This window comes from Sorex fumeus, unplaced genomic scaffold (genome assembly GCF_029834395.1).
Source record: "Sorex fumeus unplaced genomic scaffold, SorFum_2.1 ptg000128l, whole genome shotgun sequence".
NCBI lineage: Eukaryota > Metazoa > Chordata > Mammalia > Eulipotyphla > Soricidae > Sorex > Sorex fumeus.
In genome coordinates, this window is record NW_026606185.1 from 34,508,469 (window position 1) to 34,525,671 (window position 17,203).

Consider the following 17,203-nt stretch of genomic DNA (forward strand, 5'->3'; position numbering starts at 1 on the left):
ATATTTTCTCACTACTTGCTCTACCTTCCTGATAATATTAAGGCCATCTCTGCAGCATCCTTGGAAACACAGTGCCTTTTCACCTATATTCATTCCTTTCTCTGGATAAAATTTTCTTCCCCATCATTCCCTCTATAAAAACAGTTTTTTCCTAGGGTCTGGAGTAATAGTACAGTAAATAGGGCATTTGCCTTGCACAAGCCACCCTGGTTCAATACCTAGCATCACGTAAATTTCCCCAGGAGTAAGCTCTGAGCGTGGGTCTGTATGGCCCCAAATTAAAAACAAACACAGCTCCATTCTACAGAAACTCTTCAATTCTCTACCATCCTGTGAGGTTAGGCCTTCCCAAAAGAAACTCGCCATGAGAACTTTATTGAGTTCACTGGTACCTTTTGTTGTAGCACATATCCCAAATTGACTTATGAAGAATTATGTTTGCCTTTTATAAAAGTTTAAAAACCTAGGGAGGATTTTCCCCAGCAATACCACTCCTGGAAATATATCCCAGAGAGGCAAAAAAAGTATAGTCGAAATGACATCTGCACTTCTATGTTCATTGCTGCACTGTTCACAATAGCCAAAATCTGGAAAAAACCCAAGTGCCCGAGAACAGATGACTGGTTAAAGAAACTTTGGTACATCTACACAATGGAGTACTATGAAGTTGTCAGGAGAGATGAAGTCATGAAATTTGCATACAAGTGATTCTACATGGAAAGTATCATGCTAAGTGAAATGAGTCAGAAAGAGAGGGACAGACATAGAAAGATTGCATTCATCTGGGGAATATAGGTAAAGGTAAAGGTAAAGGCCCTCCCGTTGATCGTCGATTTGCTCGAGCGGGCCCAGTAACGTCTCCATTGGAGACTTTGTTGTTACTGTGTCTGGCATATCGAATACTCTCGGTAGCTTGCCAGGCTCTCCGAGAGGGGCGGAGGAATCGAACTCGGGTCCGCCATCTTGGCCGCTTGTAAGGCGAACGCCCTACCGCTGTGCTATCGCTCTAGCCCTGGGGAATATAAAGTAAAAAATAGGAGGCTAACACCCAGGAATAGCCAAGATAAGTACCAGGAGATTCACTCCATGGCTTGAAGGCCAGACACACATGCTGTGGGGAAATGGTAGCTCAGATAGAGAAGGAAGCACCAAGTAAAGGGGGCTGGGGGGATCCACCCAGGATGGGAGATGCATGCTGAAAGTAGACTATAGACCAAACATGATTTCCACTCAATAGCACCACGTAAGTTCCCCCAGATGGCATGCGCAAGGCAAATGCCCTACTTACTGTACTATTGCCACTGTTTTTTGCAAACCACAACACCCAAAAGGAGAGAGAGAAGAAAAGGGAATGCCCTGCCACAGAGGCGGGGTGGGATGGGGGGTGGGAGGGACACTAGGGGTGGTAGTGGGAGAGATACTGGGATCATTAGTGGTGGAAAATGGGCACTGTTGGAGGGATGGGTACTCGATCATTGTATAACTGAAACCCAAGCACAAAAATTTGTAAGTTTTCAACTGTACCTCATGGTGTTTCACTAATTAAAAAAAAGGGGGAAAAAAGAAGTAAAAATAAATAAATAAAAATAAAAAAATAAAAACCCAGGGAGGAGAAAATATCCAGCACTGTTTATTTTCTATTACCCATGTTTATTTTTTATTAACAAAATATATAATGTACACTTAAGAAATGAACTGATATGAGAACACTTGGTATTTTTATAACACTGTTTTCTTTAAATTATGCATAAATATGTGTTAATGCTTTTCTTTTTATAACAGGTGGTGCTGGAAGTAAACAGTGAATTTATTGTTGAGGTAAAGTATAGTAAAACTGTTTTGTCACTTTTAATTGAAAGAAACATTGAATTTTGAAATACACTATGTATCAATTAGAACATATGAAACCAAGATCATCCAAATAAAATGTAGGAAAAGGTGATCTGCTTAAAAGGTGTTTAACCACAACCTAAACCTTGACCCTAACCCAAAACCCTAATCCTAACATTAACCCAAAACTTATCCCTAAACCTACCCTAATGCCAACCCTAAACTTAACCCCAACCGTTACTAAGCCTCAGTCCAAACCTAACTCCAACCCTTATCTTAAACTTCACCTCATACCCTAAAAAAAGAAAAACTCCTCTGCTGAAATGAAACAGCAATATTAAAACCCATAACCCAAACTTCTAAGCTTTTTGGAAAGGATTGTGACAGTTCAGTATCACAGTAACTGTACTCGTAACTTATTCATAAGTCTCTCAAATTGAAGCAAAGCAAAAACATCAAAGTAACACTTTGAAAATAAGAATATTTTCCAATAGTTAATCAGCAATAAGAGTTGTGAACTCATCTGAACATTCTTTGTTTTTAAATTCAGTGTTATTTCTTTTGTGTTTATCTTATTCAAAGAAAATTATTCTAACACAGTTTGTAATATGAACTACTTCTGCTTCAGGTTAAGGAATTAGACATTACAAATGGCACTACAAAATGGCAAACTGTCAGAAGACAAAAGCGGGAGTGGATCAAGTTCGCTGCAGCCTGTAGAGAAGGAGAGGACAACTCCAAGAGGAATCCAATTGCCAGAGTAAGTGATGAAATCAACAGGAGTGACTTGTGGTGATAAGAAATGCTTTCTCAGATTCAAACACCTCAAGGATTTTTAGTCTTCACTCTAGTACACAGTGATTTTGGAAGATAAGTGACAAGAAGTCCTTTGCTCCTGTCGCTTAATGCACTTTTTGAATATCACAGTCTGGGAACTGATACAGAACAGAGAGTGAGTGCTCAAGTGGAGGAAGAGGCTTAGATTTCCAAAACAATGGATTTATCCAAACATGTGTATTATGCTTATCATCATATGGATATTCAACAGAAAATGCAGAATATATGAAGTAATATAAGAAAAATGCTGAATATATGAAGTAACAACAGAAAATGCAGGATATATGAAGTATTCATAAGAATATATGAAGCATTTGACTATGTTTTCCCCCAAAAATCAAAGGTTTACAGCAATAATTTTCTCCAAGAATGTAAAAATTCTGTCAAAAGTCCTCACTAAATTTCTACATCCAGAAATTAAGAATCATATAGTGAATTATAGTTTTAATAATAATAGTTTTAAATAGTAGTTTTAAATCAGGAAGGACAATTATAGGAGAAATTCTTTTAATTAGAATCATGAAGGATAAGGTCCATAAAAGAGCATCTTTGTTAGTATCTTTACAATGGGCCACTATTAAAATCAAGAGTAGTGATCTACCAAAGTACCTCCATAAATTTTTACATTAAAAATATAGTATCACCATTTCTTAGCATCTGTTCCAAAACACAAAAACATTAATTCCAGAGAATATATGCAAACCTATGTTCACTGCAGTACTTAGTAAAATAGCCAAGATAGATACGGAAACAACACAAGTCCCCAGCTACGGATGAATGGACCAAGAAGTTGTGGTACATATATACATAGTGGGATCTATGCTACTCTTAAAAAAGAACAAAACTATGCAACCTTCTTTGAGATGTATGGGACTAGAGGAGATCATGTTGAGTGAAGTCAGCCAAGAGAAAAGGGGTAGATACAGAATAGTCTTGCTTATCTAGGACTTGATAATACATATCAAAATAACAACAAAGAGTCAAAGGCAACACAATTGGAAAACTGATCCACACAACTGAGTTATGGCAGGAACAATGGGGTCTTTGGGAAATAGGATAATAAACCTTCCCAAGTGTAGGTAATAGTCTAAGTTATATAATTATCTACATCATAATGTGGGACTTCAATTCCAGCTCAATTAGATAAAAATCCAATTTCTTCTCTTCTCATCCACTACACTCTGAAGTTCCTACTCTGCTCAAATTAGATCACAATCCTAATTCTTCTCCCACAGATCCGGTCAGACTGTGAAGTGAACCAGAAGATTACATACCGCATCTCAGGAGTAGGAATTGATCGACCACCTTATGGAGTGTTCACCATTAATCCTCGGACAGGCGAGATTAATATTACTTCAGTTGTAGACAGAGAAATAACACCGCTTTTCTTAGTAAGTCACAATACAAAAAAAGTTTTGTATTCATATATACAATTTTTCTACCCTATTATTCTTCCCTCAAACTTATTCCAGGAATAATATTCAGTTTTGATAAACACAATAGACTAAAACCAAATAAGAGCTTGAAGAGATTGGAAATGGTATGAAAATACAGGTTGGTAGTTCATGTAAATTGCATATGCATGTGTTCCAATGTCTTGATAATATTTAAACTACCAGAGTGCAACATACTTTAAATTCACTGAAAGTTGTTTCTCGTCTAATTTCAAGCATGTTACTTAATTTCCTCTTTAAGAAAATGAGAATTTTTCCCAACTTTTCACAGATATATTGTCGAGCTCTGAATTCACGGGGTGAAGATTTAGAAAGGCCACTTGAACTCAGAGTCAAAGTTATGGACATAAATGACAACCCGCCAGTCTTTACACAAAATGTGTATACAGCTACTATTGAAGAAAACAGTGAAGCAAGTAAGTTTAACAGCACTCCTCTCCTGAATTCTACCAATTCTCTTGGTCAAAAGCCTTAGAAGATTGAAAGACGGGTCACTTAAGAATTAGAAAATTTCAAGCTTGTATTTTAAATAACCCCCAAAAAGGCATACTTTGTCTAAAATGCTAAATATCCTGTTGGTTTGGAAGCTAACTAAGAGAATTTTTATACATGTAATTTATCAGGAGTTTAGACCCTCCCTCAGAGGTTATTACTAGATTCATGAGTCACCCCATCCAAATGAGTAAACTGAGAAAGTAACTACAAGTGTGGAAAAGAGCACTATTCTGGACAGTTCCTCAAATTCTTGGACAAACCACATCCCATAGAGAGTAGTGCAATTGTGCTCATCAAATCCTTAATGAAGGATAATTACTGGTCCTCACAACTTACCCAGAAAGTTATATCATGTTCACTTATTTCTTCCTTTTTCAATCCTGCTTAATTCCACTTCTAGCTCTAATACACTTTCCTCTTCCTACCAGTTCCCTATTCCTATCTTTATTTCCCTCTTTCTATTTCCTACTTCACTCTTTCAATCTGTTCTGAATTCTTCCCATTCTATACTTACATTTTCCCTCTTGTCCTCTTCTCTCTCTCTCTCTCTTCGTTTTCTTCCCCATTCCTTGCACAATCTTCTAGTATTCCTCTCACCTTTCACATCAGTCTTTGTCTGTTCTTGTACCTATAAATAAAATTTAGGGAAGGGTAGTATGGGGGAATAGGAAAAAATAAATAAATTTGGGAAGAAAGACAGATTAAAAAGGCAAGATAGAGGTAGTACTAATGGAAAGTGAAAGGAAGAACTGCAGTTCAGGCTAAAAAAAGAAGCTATACAAGAAGTGTTGAAAGAAGAAAGTACATAACAAAGACATACAATTAAGAGACAACATGAGGTTTTGACTAAAGGAACAAAACTGAATCAGAATTTCAACTCCTTGCATTATGGAGATATAGCCATGAAAAAACTAGAACTGTCTGTACAATGGGAAAGGTCTTGCATGCAGTAAATCTAGGTTTGATCACTAGCATTACATATGGCTCCCGGAGCACTGCAGAAGTAATCCCTGAGACGATAGCCAGTAGGTAACCATGAGCACCACCAGGCATGGCCCAAAAACAAACAAGGTGGAAAAAAGGTAGAACGACAGAATTCAACAAAAGACCAACTTCTATATTTGCCTGATGATTTGCTGAATTGAAGTTTCAAACATTTTCCACTTCTATCTTTATTTCTAGACACACTGGTAGTAAAGTTAAGTGCCACGGATGCAGATGAAGACAATCATTTGAATTCTAAAATTGCCTACAAGATCATCTCTCAGGAACCAGCAGGTGCACCAATGTTCATTTTGAATAGGTACACTGGAGAAGTTCGCACGATGTCCAGTTTCCTTGACAGAGAGGTAAAGTCTTCTATGAATGGATAATAAAAAATGAAGCATTCAATTCTGGAAGTTTAGAATAAAATCATTCATATGTTTTCTTCCTCCAAAGTGAAAGGAAGGAAGAAAAATAATTTCTGTCATTAATTTTTAATAAAAGCTATGTGCAGAAAAGTACATTAAAAGATTCTATAAAGTCATAAAGAAAAGTAAAAGTGAAATAATATCAGAATGTGTTGAATTTTATTCACAAAATCAAAATTTTGTTATTTGTCATTTGAATTAAGCAACACAGTATGTATAACCTCCTCGTGAGAGGTTCAGATCGGGATGGAGCTACGGATGGACTGTCTTCTGAATGTGACTGTAGAATCAAGGTTTTAGATGTCAATGATAATTTCCCTACCTTAGAGAAAACTTCAGTAAGTTGTTACTTTTATTATTCTTTTTCCATAAATATCAAAAATTGATGGACTTCCCTGCTAGATTATAAAACAGTTCTGTTAGTGCATGTTTTGGAGATCTTCAGGCATAGTGATATAGTTTACTATTTGGAGATCTTCAGGCATAATGATATAGTTTACTATTAAATTATAGTAATATAGAGGCCAAAGCAACAGTACATCAGGTAAAACACTTGCCTTGGTATGTGGCCAATCCAGGTTCAAACTCAGCATCCATAAAGTTTCCCAATCCCTGCCAGGAGTAATTCCGAGTGCAAACCAGGAGCAAGTCCTGAGCAGCACTGGGTGTGACCCCAAAACCAATATAAGTAATAAATTATATTTAAGGCTATTTTCCCTTGAATCAATATTATGTACAAACTCTTCAGTGAAAATAATAGACAACCTCCCCATAAAGTCTACTCAGAAATAAAATTTATTACAACTCTGGGAAGTAGGAATCAATATTGGTCATATGCCGAGTAATTTCCTGAATTAGTACTAAAGTTCCCAAATTTTTCACATCTATTTTTACTTTTAGGCAAAAACAAGCATAAATTGGAGATATTGAAAATATTCTGATTTTTCTTTTAATTTTGGTTAAGGCTTCCATGAACCACTGTCATACTCCCTCCTTTAACTGTTGTCTATGGCTGCCTTGAGATGAACCTACCAATGACGAGTAGTTTCCACAAAAATTCTATCTTTCATGGTGTCCCCAGTGCTGCTCATGGGCCTGGGGGTAACTCCCAGGATTATCTGGCCCAGTGTTGTTCAAGTCAAGCAATGCTAGTGCCACCAAGACCACCCACGGGCTGTTCAGATCATGTGACACTAGGCTTGAATCCAGGATCTCTGTATTTTATGACGGTTCCAGCCCCTGGAGCTATCTTCCAAGCCTATGGCAGAAACTCAAAAAAGTCTGAAAAATGTCCCATCTAGCCCTCTACAGTAAAAAGCAGGGACTAAATAAAGGAAATTTTAAAAAAAGAAAGAAAAAATTAACCAAATATACACTTTGACCTTCATTTTAGATATGGCATAATAAAATATGGCATAATAAAATAGTTCCCTTCTCATGTAATCATTTTATTCTTATATTTTAATTGCCTATGTTACACTTAATATGGCATAGAATCCTTAACATAGTTTTGTCCGTGTTTTAAATGACAATTACTTATTAGCAAATACCTATTGTCTTGAAAATGTCTTGTTTATAACACTGATTTTAATCATTTCAGTATTCAGCCAGTATTGAAGAGAATTGTTTAAGTTCAGAACTGTTACGATTACAAGCAATTGACCTTGATGAAGAAGGAACCGATAATTGGTTGGCAAATTATTTCATTCTCTCTGGAAATGATGGAAATTGGTTTGATATACAAACAGACCCACATACCAATGAAGGCATTCTGAAAGTTGTCAAGGTATAGTATGAGATCTGCAGCGTTCTCCTAAAAAAAAGGGGTTTTTTTTGAGGAATTTTTTTTAATTTTTGTTTTTTGGGTCACCTCTGGTGATGCACAGGGTTTACTCCTTGCTCTGCACTCAGGAATTATCCCTGGCAGTGCTCAGGGGACCATATGGGATGCTGGGAATTGAACCCGCGTCGGCCGCATGCAAGGCAAACACCCTCCCCGCTGTGTTATTGCTCCATCCCCTAAAAGAAGTTCTAAAATGCTACTAGAGACATATCCTGTATACAAAAAATGCTCCATAACCTTAAATATGCATGTGGGCAAGTCCATAAATTGGCTGACTATGGCACTTTGAGATTTGCAGCTTTAAAATACACTTGTTCTCACAGTGCCCAAGACTTACAAGATAAGACAGAAAAGCACACCCAAATAATATAGTAATAGAAGAATCTAAATAATATAGTAATAGAAGAATCTAAAGCTAGCATCAATTTTAGGTTATTACATAAAATCAAATGATAAATGGGCGAAATTGCTGTAAGAGAGAAAATCCCTATGAGCTCAACTCTGTGAAATTTTTTATGCAAAGAAACCATTTTAATTTCTCATGATTGAGGTTGTTGATGTGGGTAATGAAATGAGCAAATATATGGAACTTAGATGAGCACTCTTGGTGCTGTAGTTAAATGCTCACAGAGGGAAGCAGGGAATGAGATGCAACAATGGAGATGTTGAGTTAGTTGGAGCAGGTCGGCTGAAAATATGAATACCAGATTTTAAACATTTTTATCTATAGATTGATTTTTTTTAAATTATGCTATGTTTTACTTTATGGACCAGAAAACACTCTGTAGCACTCCAGCACTGTCCTCCCGTCGTTCATCGATTTGCTCGAGTGGTCACCAGTAATGTCTCCATTGTGAGACTTGTTACTGTTTTTGGCATATTACATACGCCATGGGGAGCTTGCCAGGCTCTGCCATGTGGGTGGGATACTCTTGGTAGCTTGCCGGGCTCTCTGAAAGGGACAGAGGAATCAAACCCGGGTCGGTTGTGGGTTGCATGCAAGGCAAATGCCCTACCCGCTGTGCTATCACTCTAGCCCAAAAGATACTCTGAAAAAAATACAAATTCAAAACAAAAGCACAAAACAATATTAAAGTTAACGTTATTGTGATTAATTTTATCAAATGAAATTACCACTATCAATAAAAGAACCCAATACAGCTAACAAAACATATACCAAGACACATGGTATACACATTAAGTTTAACATGAAATGTGAATTGTGAATATCAACTGTTATTATTTTTTTCTATTCAGTTACTGTGTAGCTTTTTTCAAAAACTATATTAGGAAGCCAGTTGCCTTTACTAAATTCAGAGATTTTATCTTGTTTGGGTTTGGGTTTTTTTGGTGTTGGGAAAAGGCATACCCAGCTGTGCTCAGGGCTTAGTCCTGGTCCCAAGCTGAGGATCACTCTTGGTATGCTCAGGGGATGATATAAGGTTCTGGGGATCAAAATGAGGTCAGCCACATGATGGTAAGTCCCCTACCCACTGTACTAACACTTTGGCCCCATATTCAGGCAAAATTTTTATTTTTTTCTCTATTTTTTTTTTTTGCAATTCTCTAGAAAAACTTATTATTGCACAACAAAAAGACCAGTACCAAAATCTATAGGTTTACAAATCTATAAGGCACTCACCAATATTTTGGAAGGTAAAGGTAAAGGTAAAGGCCCTCCCGTTGATCATCGATTTGCTCGAGCGGGCCCAGTAACGTCTCCATTGGAGACTTTTCTTGTTACTGTGTCTGGCATCTCGAATACGTCACGGGGAGCTTGCCAGGCTCTGCCGTGCGGGCAATTTCTATATATACATTTTAAGATTTAAATTTCATATATACATTTAAAATGAAAACAAAGTTTCTTAAAAGAACATGAAAGACTCTGGAATGCAGAAATATTTGAAGTTTTCCTGTTGAGATACACTGAATCAGTTACACAGGCCAAATCTGATCACCATTTTTATAAATAAGCTTTTTTTTAATATAGCCATAGTCCTTTATTCATGTATTTCCTTTGACTGTTTCCACACCCCAATGGATAAGTCTAAAATATTTACTACTATCTTTAATCAAAAAAGTTTACTAACCATACTGATAGACCAAGGAAATTTGAAAGATATTTTTGAAATAGCAAGACTCAACTCTGAAAAGGAGCTTTTAAAGAAATTATTATATTACCCAAGTCCTGTGATGCTAAGAAACTGCCCTAAAAAAAAACAGAAATGAAAATGGAAATAAAGGACAGGTATAAGTCAATGTCAAACATATCACAGAGCATACAAATGCTACCTAACACCTAAAAATCTACCTAAAAATCTGATCTCGTATCATCTACTCCTTCCCCAACAATGCCCATGGTCCCCACCCCCATTATTTCCAAATTTATTCAACCTTGCATTTTGATTAAAACTAAAAATCTAGGGCAAAGGAGATAAGTGACAAAGCAAATGCCTAGTATGTTTGATCTCCAGTACCATATGCTTTACCGCCAGTACTTCAGGGTGCCCTTGCAGGCCCCAAAGCATCACTTCATCACCATATCCAAGCACAGAATCATCAGGCCTCCTTATGATAGGTGAAGCATCACTGACAATCCCCTACTTCTACCCCAGTTCTGTAGGGTATGACCCAATAAAAGAATAAAGACCTAGTCTTGTCAGATAATACTTAAATAACTTCCTACCAGGTTAATCATTGACTGCTTATTATCTTGTAATATATAGGTGGTATTTGCTTTTGATCTATCCAGACTACAAGACAATAGTAGGAACTTTGTGTATAAACAACTTGACCTCAAAATCTTATGTTTGTTTGTTTTGGTTTTGGGGCCACACCCAAGCATTACTCAGGGGTCACTGCTATCTCTGTGCTCAGAAATCACTTCTGGCAGTGCCCAGGGAAACCATATGGGATGTCTGAGATCAAACCAGGGTTGGCTGCATGCAAGGGAAGCGCTCTAACTGCTTTACTATCTCTCAGGGCCCTTAACCTCCAAATCTTTCTATCCCCATCACCAGGCACAATGTCCAGTACTGCTGGTGTTTACCTGAAACTTAAGATGTAGCTTTCACCCAAATGAGAGTCATCAGGCTTGGTTATATTATTCACTATTTCTAATAAGATTATAAAAATGAAAAGGAAAGCATTAATAATTAAAACAATATTATGATTTATACAATTTATCTTTTGTGGATTATAAATTTTTAATTCACTTTATTGTCAAAAATGAGGAATTCAAGTTATGAAAAATTAGATATGCAGTGTTAGATATTGAGTAATCACAGCATACATCTGTTCTTCTAGTTGATGACTTCTAAGTACCTTAAAAATAGCAGGAAAAAATGCTTAAGAACTTCAAAATAATATGGAAATTCCAATTAAACAAGAAACTTAAAATATGTATATTAGGATACAGTCAAAAGAAACATGTATTTTATAAACTGTATATGTGAGGATTTAGCATTTGGCATGTGGTCTTATGTCTCCCAGCACCCTCTCCATTTTCACTCATCACAGCTTAACTTTGGGGAAATTGGCCCCTTACTAATGAACTTTTAACTAAGCTCTTTAAAACCCTTAGTCTAAGAACATTACAAATGATTCAATTCAACAAAAATGTATTGGAGAGGTTAAAAGACTAGTACAGCAGGTAAGGTGCTTGCCTTGCGTGCAGTCAATCCGGTTTCTATTTCTGGCACCATTTATAGGCCCATAAGCAAGTCCAGAAGTGATCCTTGAGTATAGAACCAGGGGTAAGCCTTGTGTACAGCTGGGTATACCCCCAAAAAATGTATTAGACATTTGTTAGGCTTATGATGGTGAATGCAACATGATCTCTGCTCTAAAGGACTTCAAGTTAATGAGATCATCTTTTAAAAAAAAAAAAAACTAAGAAAATCCAAAATCTTTTCTCTCTGGCATAATTAAAAAGTATGTTTTCATATATGTTCACTTCAACACCAAGGAGAAAAGTAAAATTCCACAAAAGAATATTGGTTCTCTGTTTTTGTAATTACTCTAACATTCATCAAGCAATTGCCAAACACCAGCTATAGATATTGTTGCATGTTATGTTTCTCTCATATCATCTCATTTAATTATCTCAATCCTAGAGAGAAAACTTTGGGGTTTCTCTTTTCTGGAAAGTGAAGCAAATCAAAGACAAAAACTTGTCTAAATTCACCCAGGTGTCAAATGACAAAGCAAGATTCAATCTGATCTTCCTGAGTTTAAAGTCAAATTAAATTCTCACCTCTCTAGTTTTCCATGGAGCCTGGGCTTAACAAAGCACATTTTATTCATTTATTTATTTATTTATTTATTTATCAATTTATTTTTGCTTTTTGGGTCACACCTGGCGATGCACAGGAGTTACTCCTGGCTCATGTACTCAGGAATTACTCCTGGTGGTGCTAGGGGGACCATATGGGATGCTGGGAATAAAACCTGGGTCGGCCACTTGCAAGGCAAATGCCCTACCCGCTGTGCTATCACTCCAGCCCCCAACAAAGCACGTTTTAGAGAGAAAGAAAGGGCTTGCTCTTTTTTTTTCCCATCTGGATCTACTTTCCCAATTCTGTGTGCACTACTTGCCTCTTTCAGATATATTTTTCCAGAAAAATGACAGCTCTGAAAAAGCAGAACATACTCTAGCAGATATTTGTTTCCTTAGTCTTTTGACAAACAAAACCTCCTTTGGAAGACTTCTAACTTTCTCCCTCTTTCCTAAATTCTAGCATGAGTACACATCTCCCTAGAATTAGCTTTTTAATATTAAATTAGAATATTAAACATAGCTGACCTATTTCTGAAAGAAATGCTGCTGCCTTTTCTGGAAGAAATCACAATACCCTCCCTCTAACTTACCCAGGGCTACCAGGATCTGTCTAGCTCCACTTTGGAAAACTCAGGTCTGGACCCTGTTTCTAATTCTGATCTACTGATCCAACTCTTAAATTTTTTAACACACGATTGAAGATCCTTTGCAAGCAAATACTCTTCAATCAATGCTTTGAGTTCAGAGACTGAGTTTTTCCAACCTATCCAGTTTAAAACTAAAGGGACTCAGGGGTAAAAAGTTGTTTTTATTGTCTTTTGAACTACCCAGACCCCCCAAGCACAATCAGAAAACCCTCGACAAAGGGATCCCTCTTGCAAATAGTAATTAAAAGACTATTTGTCTTTTCTCTGTCTACTCTTTCCTTCAAACACCTCAACCAATACTTCCTCTCCCAAGCTCTAAATTTATATAACTGATACAATTTGAGACACAAATTAATCTATTTTCCCCATACTATATTTAATAGAAAGACAACTGACAAACATGAAACACACACACACATATATATACACACTAGAGAATTTCCAAGAGAACTCTTTTAATTAAAATTTCATTTTTTTAAGTGCATAACTCATATTTGATATTAAAAGCAATCAAAATCCTAAACCTCAAGGCTTTAAATTTAACTGAGTCATGATGAGCCAGCCCCAAACATTATTTCTTCTCAATATTTATCTTATAAATTTTGCTGAAGAACTTAACTAAAGCCAAAAAAGCAGAGTCAAAAAATCTCCCTAAGAAACAGAGATTAATCTCATGGTCTTTTCACTGTTGCTGGTAAATGTGTTGCAAGCAAGTGATGCTTACTTTCGCTTGCAAAATACTTCTAAACAAACATTGCTCATGGCTCCCTTTTTACACAAACTGCTATTTCATTTTAATGTCACCACAGCAATCATTCTGCCAGTCTGCATCAGAAGCTTTTATTCATCTTTTATCCAGGTAACCTATTTCCAAGGTGACTTTTCTCTGAACCTGATATTTATGTATTTGAATATTTCCTGTGAAAGAGTCTCCAGGTCTCCAGACTCAGCACAATGAAATTATAGGTTAAGGCTCACTATAATAATCATGAATTATTCTTTAGAAGTTATATGCACCATTTAAAAATATATTTCCTTGTTCAAATTCTCAGATGTGGCTAAGTGGTAAAGTGCATGCCTTACACGTATGAGAACCGAGATTGGATCCCAGCACCACACACACACACACACACACACACACACACACACACACACACAGAGTGTACTAGTTTCATTACATTCTATATATATATACATACACATATTATTCATTACATTACATATATATTTCTTTCTTCTGTTGCTTATACTCTCAAGAGATTCTCAGGTACAAAATCTATAAAGCAAACCTAAATTCTATTTATTCATTTAATAATTGTCAACTTTCACATTTTAATTCTGTTTAACTTTTATTTTATAAACACCTCATTTGGAAAGAAAGATTATTTTTTCTATATGAAGTTTTTTTATAGAACTATAAAATTTGAGTCCAATTGAGTCCAATTTCTTTCAGTTCTGTCTGTATATAGTTTATTTCAGCTTGTGACTACATAACGCTATTAACAGGAGCCAGAGAAATAGTACAGCAAGTAAGGGTGCTTGCTTTGAATGTGGCAGATGTGGGCTCAATCCTGGGCCCCACACACTGTCCCCACAAGACCCTCCAGGAATGATCCTGAGCAGAGAGCAGTAATAAGCACTGAGTGTAGCCAGGTGTGGCCTCCTACAATAAATTAACAATGTAGCACAGTGCTAGGACTTTTGCCTTGCGCAGCCAGCCAAGTGGGGTTCAATTCCTCCGCCCCTCTCGGAGAGTCTGGCAAGCTATAGAGAGTATCTCGCCAGCCTGGAAAAGCCTGACAAGCTATCCAGAATGTATTCCATATGCCAAACACAGTAACAAGTCTCACAGTAGAGATGTAACTGGGCCCCCTCAATCAATGAACAACGGGAGGACAGTTAATAGTGTTAAGTAGTCACAAGCTGAAATAAACTATATACAGACAGAACTGAAAGAAAAGAATAACATCTGAAATAATTGAGCTCCTGTACTTTACTCTTGTGTTATTTGCTTACTTAAGCTTTTTAACTAAAGAAAATGCTCTACATGTTTCAGAATTTTTTACTTCTTCTCATTTCAGACTCTCGATTATGAACAAATGCCTAATATTCATCTCGGTATTGGAGTTAAAAACCAAGCTGAATTTCATCCCTCGGTTGCCTCTCAATTTCGAATGCAGTCAACCCCTGTGATAATTCAGGTTATTAATGTGAGAGAAGGACCCACATTTCAACCAGATTCTATGACTTTCAGTGTGCGAGAGGGACTAAGAGGAGATTCCTTATTGAATTATGTGCTTGGCACATACACAGCTGTAGATTTGGACACAGGACACCCTGCAACAAATGTCAGGTATTGCAAATACTTTTCTCATATTAGAGTGGTAACGCATAGCCGTGGTCACTGTTAATAAGTGTAGTATGTGTCCTGTGTCTGAGTTGAAATACTTGGAAGAAATACTTGGAATTCCGTTTTTCCTGTTCTTTTTTGTTTGTTTTAGAACCCTATGGTAGCATTGCTATTTACTCAGAATTTTAATGGCGTTTTAGAGACTGTAAGGGCTCCAACTGGTTGTAAAAGTAATTATGTTCAAAGAACAATTGTAAGATCAAAGGGCCACCTACAGTTACTCTGTAGGTATCTTTGATCTTTTGTGGTCAGCTGTACCAACCTGGACAGGGCTGACTAAGCCTTAGAGTAAACAACATGGCGCCATAAAAGATGAGTCATTGTTTTTTCCCTTGACGTTTTTAAATCTATGATTTTGGAGCCTTGACTCAACTCTCTACTCAAATTCAGAGTGGGGAGAGGATAATTAGAGAAGCTAAAAACAGGTGTTTCAGAAATTTGATCAGCCTGATAAGAGTCAGAACTTGAGAAAAATCAAGGTAAGGATTGAGGACACAATACACATAAATCAGACCCTAGAAAGTGTTCTTAAAAGATAATATACAGGCTCTTTGGAGCCATTTCTTACTCTTTCGTTCCATATTTTTGGAGTGAACCAAGCCTACTGATCTTTTCACAGCTTTAAATATTTGAATATTTTTGATTACTAAATCAGGTAACAAACTGATAGACACAAAAATAATTAAAGCTTTTGAGTACTGATTAGCCAAAGAGGTTGTGTCGATAAATATTTTGGTCCCTTGACATTTGCAGGCTGTATTTTCTTCTACATAGTCAAGCACTATGTAAAACAAATCTCTCTATATGGCAAATTCATATACACAAGCTGAACAGAGGCTGCCACGCCTCCTTAGAGGCCAACAAGCAGGTGTCTTGAAACCAAAGCTTAAAATTCTAGGAAAAAAAAAAACTTTGCCACTTATGAATATGAATAAAAGATAATCCCCTCAATGTTGCTATGATTTCGTACACAGCCCTGAGACAGATTCTGTTTTATTAACATTTAAATAAGATAATACTCCGCGGAAAAAAATCCTAAGACATAATTAATAGAGGTGGGCACTGAGAAGTGGCCAATGGAAGGAGATGGACAGGGCTGTTGGACAAGAATGAGGGATCTTGTTACACTGCTCAAGGGATTGGTGTAGTGATACTGCAAATATGAAACAATGACTTCAGTACGTTAGTAAATTATGATACCTCAATAAAAAATAAATTTAAAAGAACATTTAAATAAGAGTTAGAAAATTATGAATTGAGAAAATCAAAACTCTGTTATAAACCTACACATTAGGGCTAGAAGTATATTGAAAGACATACTTGTTTGTTTTGGGGTCAGGATCTACTTCTAGCTTGGAGCTCTAAGGCTGCTCCTGGAGGAGGTCAGAGGAAACATGTGATAACCAGTGATCAAATCCAAGCCTCCTACATGCAAAGCAAATGCTCAATCCTTTATGCTATCTCTTCATTCTGACATATGTGCATTTTTGAACTAGGAAACATCATTGTAAATTGTTAAGACAAACATATTGTTAATTTATTACAGCACTTATGAATTTTAAAATTACTTTCACACTGATGTAATGAATTTTTTTTATTTAAAAACAGGTATATCATAGGGCATGATGCAGGCAGCTGGCTAAAAGTTGATTCAAGGACAGGTGAGATAAGATTTTCTAGGGAATTTGATCAGAAGTCAAAATATATTACTAATGGAATATACACAGCAGAGATTCTAGCTATAGAAGGTAAGAAAATTTATTTTCAATACTTTGATAAAATTGTTATTGTTACATTAAGTATAAATATTATTTTGCTGGAGCGATAGCACAGCAGGTAGGGTATTTGCCTTGCACGCGGCCCATGCAACTGACCCAAGTTTGATTCCTCCGCCCCGAGTTTGATTCCTACCGAGAGTATCTCGCCTGCACAGCAAAGCCTAGCAAGCTACCTGTGACGTATTCTATATGCCAAACACAGTAACAAGTCTCACAAT

The 17,203-nt window shown here is 36.6% G+C and overlaps 1 protein-coding gene across 1 annotated transcript in view; it reads left to right on the plus strand.

Annotated features, from left to right (window-relative positions):
• The first annotated feature begins 1,743 nt into the window (after window positions 1-1,743).
• DSG4 (desmoglein 4) overlaps window positions 1,744-17,203 on the plus strand; it is a 31,361-nt gene continuing 15,901 nt past the window's right edge. The window contains 9 exon segments of the mRNA XM_056138447.1: window positions 1,744-1,818; window positions 2,459-2,590; window positions 3,903-4,058; window positions 4,393-4,537; window positions 5,799-5,965; window positions 6,232-6,366; window positions 7,629-7,814; window positions 14,879-15,150; window positions 16,816-16,955. Of these exon segments, the coding sequence (XP_055994422.1) occupies window positions 1,744-1,818; window positions 2,459-2,590; window positions 3,903-4,058; window positions 4,393-4,537; window positions 5,799-5,965; window positions 6,232-6,366; window positions 7,629-7,814; window positions 14,879-15,150; window positions 16,816-16,955 (1,408 nt within the window).